The sequence below is a fragment of the Cibotium barometz genome, chromosome 50 (assembly GCF_041138505.1).
Source record: "Cibotium barometz isolate CiBa-2024 chromosome 50, ASM4113850v1, whole genome shotgun sequence".
Classification (NCBI taxonomy): domain Eukaryota; kingdom Viridiplantae; phylum Streptophyta; class Polypodiopsida; order Cyatheales; family Cibotiaceae; genus Cibotium; species Cibotium barometz.
Genome location: NC_141095.1, coordinates 24,831,843 through 24,842,859, shown reverse-complemented (window position 1 = coordinate 24,842,859; position 11,017 = coordinate 24,831,843). Strand labels below are relative to the sequence as shown.

General features: G+C 41.6%; 1 protein-coding gene across 1 annotated transcript; it reads left to right on the top strand.

Annotated features, from left to right (window-relative positions):
• Positions 1–1,896: 1,896 nt before the first annotated feature.
• On the top strand, positions 1,897–2,378 carry LOC147609969 (uncharacterized). Its single transcript, XM_086787234.1, has 2 exons — positions 1,897–2,160; positions 2,253–2,378. Exons 1-2 carry the CDS (start codon positions 1,897–1,899, stop codon positions 2,376–2,378), a joined length of 390 nt encoding a protein of 129 aa, XP_086643360.1.
• Positions 2,379–11,017: the final 8,639 nt, after the last annotated feature.

Genomic DNA, 11,017 nt, shown 5'->3' with positions numbered 1-11,017 from the left:
AGGAATCGCACTACAAGAAATCTCCCATATCCAAAAGGTATGCAAGCTCTTCCGGACTTTCCCACAGGTAGATGGCTAGAAGCTACAATTTTAGAAGCCAAACGTGCTGGTTTAACTATAACAGAGGAGGAGGAGGAGCTTACAAAAGGATGCAATTGGCATGTAAGTGTTTAAGTTCTACATGTCTCTCTTTTTTTTCTCTACATGTCTCAGTGTTTGTTTCTCCATCAACAATCTTTATGTGCTATTTGTAGTATCACAAATATGGGGCGTTTTGGTCACATGGATGTCATTTTCGAGTAGAACGAATAGACCAAAGAAGAGCAACCTTTGATTGTGGTGTCACAGCACAGTTTTGTTCAAGAAAGTCGTGCAAGTGCAAGTGATGATAACACAATTACTGGAATGCTTGATTACTTTGGAACCATTCAAGATATATTAAAGGTTGGCTTCAGAAGTTTTGAGTTGTTTATCTTTGATGTGAAGTGGTTCAAGGTAATCATGAATGGGCCACATGCAACTGTACATAGAGACAAGAGTGGCCTCATCCAAGTGGACTCCACAAAGGTATGGACCGATCAACAAGATACTTTTGTGCACCTAGAGCATTGTGAGCAGGTTGTCTTTAAAGTGGATCCAAAAGATCCACGCTGGCTATTTGTGGTTCAAGTCGCCCCCGCCGCAGTAAGCAAATTTTTGAAGAATTTGAGCTACAACAAGGTGATGTGGATGCACAGGGTGGTGGAGAGCAGCAAGAACAAGCCGATATCAACAATGAAGAGGAGCAAGCAAATGAAGAGGAGCAACTAGAGCAAGATCCAAATGAAGAGGTGCAAACCAAGGAAGCTGAAAAACATGTTGAGGAAGAAGACAGAGATGATCAGGACATCCTTCATCAAGGGACTTTTAATGATGAGGATGCTAAAATGTACATAGACATAGATCTCTTTGGGGCTACTGATCTTAATGAGGATGATAGAATAGATAATGATTTTTAAAATGATGTATCTTAATGATTATGCAAATAGTTATGACATATTTGTAATGATTTTATGACGTTGAAGGTCCTTTCATTGTTTACCATTGTTAATGTTTACCATTGTTAATGTTTACCATCATAATTACTACTGTAGGTGCAAGTTGATATAGTTTTACCATTGTTGTTTATCATTGTTAATGTTTGTCATATGGTTCTTTCATTGTTTACCGTGTAATTTTCATTTCGCACAAGTTTGTCATATGGCTTTTTGTCCAACAGGCCATGGGTGACTCACCGCCCTACGACTACAGTCCTGATTTCTCATTTAATCCTACACCGCAGGGCATGAGTCCCCAGCAGTTATATGGTTTTCTTTCGTCCATGACTCCAGAGCAGAGAGCCATGGCTCAGAGTTATTGGGGTTCTGGAGCAGGGACATCTGCCTCACCATCTGGCTTCCCGACGCCAGTTCCCACACCCGTGGGTACGACAGCAGCTCCACACCTCATACCACACAGCCTTCCACTCCTCTTACAGCTCGATCTACCACCTCTTCACATAGACAGTGCTCACGTAGTAGGTCTTCAGGGGGAGGTTGTTGTGGTGGTAGTGCCACAGATGCTGTGACACCACCACCACGTGAGCGTCGTCCTTCGCTCTCATCTGTTGATAGCACATCCATAGGGTCACCTTCCACTCCCTGGGGTGCACATGACCATGACAACAGCAAGATATACACAATTAGGGATGGGGCACCAATAATGAATAGTGCAGGGAAGGCAATGAAGACATGCATTCGACAATTGTGCACTATACAGTTTCACGACTCTGTCATGACTAAATGGGATCAGCAAGATAAGGGGAAGAAAATTTATATAAATACAAAGATAAAGCAAGAGTTTCAGCCATCTGACCCTATGAATGTCGTCTCTAATGAGTGGATACAGTATACAGCTCGCATTTTTATGGGGCATCGTAGGTCAGAGGCGAGGGATGCATTTAGAGAGGGGAAAGAGAAACCTGTTTGGCTAGATGACAGGGAGTGGGAAGCCATTGCTCAGGAGCTCACAGAGACACCAGAGAGGTTTCAACAACAAAGAGAGGCGGCAAGGGCAAGACTCCAAACAGTAGGGGCTTCTCATCTTGGGAGTGGTGGTTACGAAACCATGCGCCATGAATTCGTAAGTATTTGTAGCAATTTTATTTATGTAAATGTATGTATGTGGGCTAAATGTTGATTTCTAAAAGTTATAATTGTTAATCGTTTGTGTAGGAGTTGGCCATGAATCGCCCACCAAGTAGGCGAGAGGAGAAGTACGCTCACAAACATGGCCTTGTGGCCTTATTTGAGATGCTTGAAGAAGAAGGAGAGACCGTCAATTGGGAGGCATTACCATGATGTAAGATGACCTTCAAACTAATGGTATATAATCAAAACATTCTTGAGTATTAATGTTTAATTTAATTTCTTGTTTATCGATCTAGAAAATAAAAAAACGAGCACAGTTGTTTTTGTGCTCTATTTTAGACAGAATGGTGCTGTCTGTTTGCTGTTGTTGATCCTGTTCATTGCAGGCAGCCAGGCAACACTATTCTGCCCAAAAAAAAATTCTGGTACAACGTTGGTATATTCCCCGGTATATACACTGGTATATTCACTGGTATATTCACCGGTATACATGCCGGTACTGCCGTCGGTATAGGGGCAGGTATACACCCCGATATAAGTGCTGGTATAGTAGTCGGTATAGATGCCGGAATAGTCGTCGGTATTAGCGTCGGTGACACCTCGGTATAGACACCGATATGGGCGTCGGTATTTTTTCCCGACGCTTATACCGATGTCCTCGTTCCGGCGCATATACCGGTGTTTATACCGATGACGGGGCTTTTTTAGACCCCGTTCAATGACGTCGGTATAAGGGCCGGTATTAGGCTAACATGTAGTAGTGACTCTTGACTTTCCATTTCTCATGTGTGACCCTTGGATGCCTGACCCTAACCTTAACCCTTAAGGTTAGTCCTAACCCATGCTTATTTTATGCATGAGAAATGTTTAAATGATAAAAGAGTAATTCCCATGACATTTGGAATTCAATCATTAAATGAGAAAAAGAGGAAATTTAAGCATATTCAAAAAAATGGATATTTGTATTTAATTAAAAGAAGAAATTTTGTGGTATTTAAGTAGAGAAAGGTTTAAATTAAATATTGGTGACAAAAGAGCAATTTTCATCATAATTCCACCTAGAGAATTAGGGTTGATAAATCACATCAGTAGAAAGAATATCTTTAGTTATTTTATGTGGATAAATCACCAAATTGATATTTATCCAAAATTAGAAGAGTATTTTTATAAAAATTAGATATTCTCATATAGAACCAATTCTTAATCTAGTATGGTTAGGAAGGAATCAAATTCATAAAGTTGGAATTTCCTTATGTTTAGAAGTTCAGTAGATGTTATCTGAAGAAAATCCTTGGAATCAAAGTTAGAAGTAAACTGAATAATTTTGGTTGGACCACGACTGTGAAAGGGACAGCTAGTAAACTACTCGTCCATCTCTCGATCTGAATCAACCAAAAACCTCGTGACCGATTCCAGTTCTTAATTACAAAGAATAGGCTACCATTGAATTAGCATAGTTTTCCCTTGATCGAAATCACCGAGAATCTAGTTGGACATCCAGTCAAATGACAGGTAGATTACCCCGATGAGAGATCAATGATTCTCATTTATGAAAATATGGATTAAGGAAAAAGGGTTTTTTGAAACCAATATCAAATCGAGAATTTTAGTTGCATAGAACCTTTGTTTTTTTTAAAGGTTCGTTTACGCCAGAATGCTGGAGGAAGCATTTGGTATGTGCTTAACTAAGAAGAGGCTCGTTCTAACAGCTGGCGGGGAGTCGTCGAGGGACGTCGCTCGCGAAAAATCCTGCCGAGGTCTTGACACCAGCCTCGGTATGGTTAAAATGGTGCACTTCCGATACGATGGACGAGGACCAATGAAGCGATCCCTAAGTGAAGTGCTAGGACACCTAAGTAGGATCCTAGCGGGTTCTGACTAGGTGATGCATGGGCTCGCGGTTGCTAGGACACCCATGTGTACGTCGAGGAAGATTTGGATGGACTGAAAAGAATGACTTTTGTGAATCAAATTTTGATATTGGATCTCGTTGGTTGACCAACTGGTCTTCAATGAAGAGTCCAGATGATATATTTTGTAATACAATGGACTCAAAATTTTAGAGGATTATGTTCAGTAATACTATGATTTTCATTGAAAGATTGTTTTAAAGAGAATCTATTATAATGGTAATTTCATATTGGGTGTGTATGTGGTATGCCTACCTTGACTTTTGCTTGAAACGTCGGCTAGGGGGCCTGGGAACTCTTTTCCTCGATACCCGAGCAAAACATAACCAAATTTTTATAAAGGAATCCCACCAATACAGTGATTGGGCAGTTGTCTAACCCATGGGCCAGTTGGGGTTAGGCTGGATTGGGGGATTCCTGCGATACAAATAAGTTGCGGTTAGTTATGTTAGTTAGATGAAGTCCTAGGAAGACCCCTATTCTGTGGGAGGGAATCAATAGCTGTGCCTCATTCAAGGAGGAAAAAAGCGATGATTCTATGGACCAGGTTAGATCAATTTGAATAGTTAAGACTTTGACTCGTTAAATCAATTCTCTCGTTAGATGATTTTCTTGGCAGACTCGCCTATGCCTTCCGGGCGAGGGAAGTTTTTCGGGCTTGGTTTTGGAGGAACCGTCGAGCTAGTCTCTTGTTCGGATATCCGTGGTGGGCGAGGCCCCAAGTGTGGATCCCTGCCCCACGCGAGAGGCTGATGTTGCTTCCGCCGCCAATGCCCTCAGAGGGGGCACCGCGAAGAGGGCGAGGGTCTCACAACTGGCATCAGAGCTTTGTTGAAAGCTAATTAGGACAAATGAATTCTTATCCGAAATTTATAATAAAAACTCAGAAAGAGCATTTACGTATTGTATTTTCATCCCTTAACCTTCATTAATGAAGATTTTTAATCAAAGAATTTGTTTTTTAGATGGAAGTTCCACACTTATCTGGTGTTCTCGACCTCACCCAGTCTCACAAGACATGACTGCTTTTGCCTTCGAACATCTCATCTCTTTCGCTATAACTCGAACGAGCCGAGCCAGACTCGCAGGCCATTTTGAGGATTTATATTTCCCAGACCCAACAGAGAGATGGCAGCACAAGTGGTTTGCACAGCAGTATGTCCATGCCTCTTGCGACCAGCACCACGCGATGCTGAGGAAAAATATCTCATTGGGGCCATGATTCTAATGAGGCTAAAAGTGATACATGGTGTTATTTTATATGATCCTATGTCTCGAGATTTCAGACTTTCCTGCCATATCTACAGACTTCTTAGTCGCTTTATTCCTAATAAGGAGAAGATAGTAGCTCCCTTGGTAGTAAGGGAACATTTGTATCAGGGCATGTCTATAGCCTAGTATCGCCGTCTTATGCGTCTCCCTAGGAGATTTTGACTTTTTGGAACCGATATGCTCTATGTACATATTACAACCTTTTTATAAATAAAAAAATGTTTTGTGGAAAACTTTCATGTTGTATAAGTGATTGTTTATTATGTGACGAATTGATGAAGAAAAATCTATTGCTCGGACATATGTCATAGATCTCCAATAAGATCGTTTATCTTGTTTAATAAATTATTTTTCAAACCTCTTAAGTCTTAGGATCTCGTGGACGAAATCAAATAAAAAATTTAATAATGTATCATTTTTGGTAAAATCATGAGGCGAGGGAACCGTGGCCGTTAGCCAGATCCTCTCATTTGATGAAGAAGAGCTTGACCCCGACGTTCACAAGGCTCTTCACAGAACTCAGCTAGGACCCTTCAAAGGTGAAGGAGAGAACTTGGGCGAGGCTGTGGAGAAGTGGGTCAAGGCAATGGAGGAATATTTTGATGTCACCGGCGGATACAAGGAGAGGAGCAAAATGGCTCTCGCTAGGCTGAAAATTGTGGAAACTGCCAGGGTGGCATGGAGAAACCATTGCGACACCAACCATCTGGATAGGAATACCCAGTCCTGGAATGATCTTAAAGCCTATCTAAGGAAGAGATTTTGTCCCCCCGAATTTTTAGAAACCAAGATGAATTAATTCTTAGAGCTAAACCAGGGGAGAAAAACCATTGAAGAATATCACTAGGCATTTTCTCTTCTCCTCAAGTACTCACCCCACCACTAGATGAAGAGCAACTTATGGCCAGGTTCATTCGAGGAATGAACGAACCTTTAGTCAAGAATGCCAAACCAGTCTCCATGGAAGAAACTGTAAGAATGGTGAAGGCTTCGCCAAAGCCTTCATCGTTAAAGTCCTGCCAAAGCCAGTTCCCTCATCCTTCAAGAGATTCCAGACACTGGGAAGTTCTTCCAACCTTCCACCTCTAAAGAGACACCAAGGTCCCAACCAAAATCTGGAGTCGGAAAGTTTCAGGAATGAAGGAAGACCTTTCCTTGAAGTTCTCTCTCAGGAACTCTAGCTCTTTCAAGAATGCAAAGGGAAGAAGAGCTTTGAAGTGAACACAGGTGCTTCGGCGGATGTTAGGGGATTGGGCAACACCAACTCAAGGATTGCCCATCTCCTTCTGTGGGACAAGGAAGCCACGGTCCCAGAGTTCAGAGACAGACTCCTTCGTATCAGTACACCAATCAGGGTCCCCCGTGCCAAAATCAGGGTAACCCCAGAAGAGTGCCAGCTCAGCCTCTGCAGCCTCCATGCAAAGTAGTCTCCAAACTCCCAAAATTGGGGAAACCAAAGAGAGAGAGTTTCACCTCAGATTGCAGCAGCTAGAGCCATCACTATAGCTGAGGAAGTGGAAGAAGAAAAAGGACAAATCTATGTCGCAATAGAGCATCAAGGGAATAACCGACCGTCAATTTTCAGTCCTCCAGACTCCAGCAAAGTACCAGGGTGGTAAGCAATTCAAGCTTTTGATTGATTTAGGCAGTACTCATTATTTTATTTCCATAGGATGTTAGCATAAATTCGTCCTAAATTAAAAATCAGGGAAACCTATGCAAGTGGAATTGGCCAGTGGAAAGATTCTTTTCACACACCTTGAGACAGACCTTATTCAGTTTAGTCTAGATGGGAACGTAACAGAGTGTCAGTTCAGAGTCCTACCCTTGGGAGTCTATGCATTAGGAACTCAATGGAGTCTTTTTGGGCCCTTTAATTTGCCATTGCCTAATGGAGGTGATTAAGAAATAGACAAATAGGGAGATTACATGTGGACTGAAACCAATGGTTTGTAAGAGCCTAGAAGGTAGTGGTCAAACTTAGAATAATAGGCTAAATAGGCTCTTTTTAAATTTTCAAAATCAACTAAAACTCAAAAATTTAAAACGTATATGAATTTTTCCTCTATTTTTTATAGAAAAGGATAGCTGCAGCCTGCAGCCATCATTAAGTAAGGTCTCTAAAGTGATAGAGGCCCAAAAACGAGTTCCCATGCATTCAATGCACATTCTCCTTCACTTTCCACTATCCCTCTCTCCCACGTTCCCTCCAAAACGCTCTTTCTTCCCCCTTTCTCATAGCAAGGCGTTTTTCACTCTCTAGACTACTTCTTTTAGCTATCTACCTCTTGATCTACCTCTCTCTTCACTCAGAAACCTAGATCTATAGCTATGGAAGCTTGATCTGCAACCTCCTCTTAGAAGCTATGGAAGTTTGATCCTCACTTACATTTCCTTCCTTCATCCTTCTTCCTTGTCCAACCTCCTTTTACAGAGTGTAACAGCAGAGCTTAGCTATGGAAGCTTGATCTGCAACCTCCTCTCAGAAGCTATGGAAGTTTGATCCTCACTTACATTTCCTTACTTCATCCTTCTTCCTTGTCCAACCTCCTTTTACAGAGTGTAACAGCAGAGCTTAGCCATGGAAGCTTGATCTACAACCTCCTCTCAGAAGCTATGGAAGTTTGATCCTCACTTACATTTCCTTACTTCATCCTTCTACCTTGTCCAACCTCCTTTTACAGAGTGTAACAGTGGAGCCAAGCTATGGAAGCTTGAGTTGCAAATGCTTTGGCTATCATAATCTTACTCATTGTCTCCTCTCACCCCCTCCAATATCCTCTTTCAAAGTGCAGTAATAGCACAGCCAAGCCCTTGGAACTTGCTCTACAACTCCTTCTCTTTTATACATCTCCCTAGTCTAAGTTTTTTTCTCACCATTCTATTTTCCTTTGCCATCAAGGTTTATAATCTCTCTAATATATACATCTGATGTCTTCTTCTAGAGCTCGAAGGCCTCCGATCAGTATTCAATCTCTCTCTTGTAGCAGTGGTCAAGATGAGGATGGGCACTGGAACATCAAACAGTACGAGAAGTGGAATTGGATTACGATGCAGCCTAGTACAAGAGGAACCCACAAGGTGTCAAAGCGATACGTTGATATACAAAGTCACCATTGGAAAGGGCGGATATTGGAGCTCAAACAAGATCGTGATGGAAAAAAGCTAGCCAAGGTCCAACATGTTTACAAGGCAACAGAGCTGAAACTAGCAGACCATGACCAACGTCAACGATTTCCTGCAAATTGTAAGTTATTTCACCACTTTATATTCTTGTTTTTAAATCAATTGTGTGCTAATAATGGTATACTGAGCACTGCTTTGATTGTTCTTGGGTTCCTGTGCGTAGATATTTTTCCCTCAAACTATAGTGAGTGGGAGCCTATGGAGGCAATTTCAGGAACCTTTGAAGCATACCATGTGGAGCTTGGTAGTTTAATCTTTGGAGGGTGTCCAGCTGCACAACTTCTTGCACGAAACATCTTCTTCTATGAGGATACATATGTGGTTCCCACGACAGCAAATGGTACTGGAAAATTAGTTCCAAAACCTACGCCAACTCTCACATCTATTGAATGGCCAATTCCAAACAATGCTTTAGTGGCCATGGCTTGTTTGCAGATCGAAAGCAAGGTGCAAAATGCTATGAAGTGCACATATGGATCTCACAAAGCAACCATAACCTGCTTCATACCTCTACACCTCTTTGTGTACCTGTTCTGTACAAGTGACACACATCGTACCCCAACTTTATGGATTGCAAAGGGGGAGAGAGCTTTGACTTGTTTCTTATCACCTGCATGGGATAAAAAAGTTGTTCAACACAATGGAGACACCATCAGATGCGGAGTAATAGTTGAGAAGGTTGTGATGCGCTATCATATTGCCAAGCAACAATTGTCCATTGCGTTTCCTTACAGGCGATGGAAGCTTACAAATGGAGAATGGGAGGCGTTAGATCCGACACAACCTCTACAGAACAGGGTGTGCTACATATATCCATGCAAGGTGGGGATGTAGAAGATGTTACTGTGAATGATGACTGGTCCCTTGCCAACTTACGTGACTACTTAGTTCTTCGATTCTCACTGAGTGGTGATTTTGCTTTGATAATCAATGGTAGAGTAGTGCGCAAAAGGCAGGAATGATCTTTTCTTTGTAGAGAAATTACTTTCCTTGGCTGTGTAGCTATCAGATAACCACTGGATATGTAATCTTGAATTGAAGTAAATACAATTTCAATTTTTTTGCCTCACTATCTTATTAAGGTTTTTCAATTGTCTTGTGCAAGTTTTATTTTTTTGTGATAGTGTAAGGTTGGTCACACAAGCATCTGTGGCTTGAGCCACTAGTAAATTGGAAATGACCTTGCGATGGAAGGATACGTTCTTGCTTTCGCATACCATTTTTTTAAAATTGTTTGGTACTTAAAAATTTTAAAAGTTTTTAAAAATTTTATAACAAGGTCGCCCATTTATAAACGATACTTTACTCATTTTCATCAATTGACAATTATCGTTCTCTCCTAACACTTGCTCTCAATTTCGCACACCTTTCTGTATCACACACTCTCTATTTCTTGCAATCACTCATAGTCATGGCACCTCTACTTGACGCACTTATTGCACAGCTAGGAAAGCTTGAGTTACTTCATAGGGTTGATGAGATCGTCCCTATGTTTGAGGGAGCAATTGATGTGCGTGCAACAATGCATCTACACGCGGATGCTTTTACAGATGTCATTCAGTATATGGATGAACACATCAGCATGTACTCCATCATGTTTGAGGGTGATGAGGGCCTATGGGTTTCAGTTGACCTCATCAAGTACATATTCAGGGAAGACAAGAATTTTAGATTTCGCCTATCCAGGTTTTTAAAATCCCTCACAGAAAAGGACTACAGAAATGAGGAGGAAGACTTACTCTTGGATCTACAAATGGGCAACATCGGCACTTCTTTCTTGAGCTGGGACATGGTTTTGGTCCTTCTGTTACAAGAGGGTGTGGCGAAAGAAAGTGGCAAGGAAAAAGAAAAGGGCAAAGTAAAGCTAATGGAGCAGGTCCAAGAGGCCCATGCTGAGGAAGAGAATGTTACAGAACAATGGGAGGCCTCAATGGCATTGGTGGCTCTACAAGAGAATGTCCCCGAGGAGGTTTCGGACCTAGTTCTAGAGGGCGATGAAGTACTTGAGGAGGTCCCAGACCTTGTTATCATGTCTTTGAATCCAATCATTATTGATGGGAAAGAGTTTTTGTTTTTGGATGACATTGCCAAGACACTCGGGTTTCGCGAGGATGAGGCACTTTCTATTATTGCCGTGAATGCTGGGGGTCAAGACAAAGGAAAAGTGAAAATCTCTTTTGAAGATGACAACCTCACAAAAGCGCTTGCATACGATATTGGTAGCAGTATCTTGGAAGTTGTAGTGGCCAAAGCGCTTGTTGAAATAAAGCAAGATGTGCAATTTTATGAGAGCGTAGCTGCCTTTGAACCACACATGCCCTTGGTTGTTGCTGGCGATGCTCAAGACCAAGGAAGCATAAACTTGACAAATGAGCAACTAGTTGCAAGTGACGATGCAACTGAGGTATGTCCTAACTTCTTAGTTGTAAAGCAAATTATTTTTAGTTGTATCATTTCACACTTCCTAACTTCTATATTGAC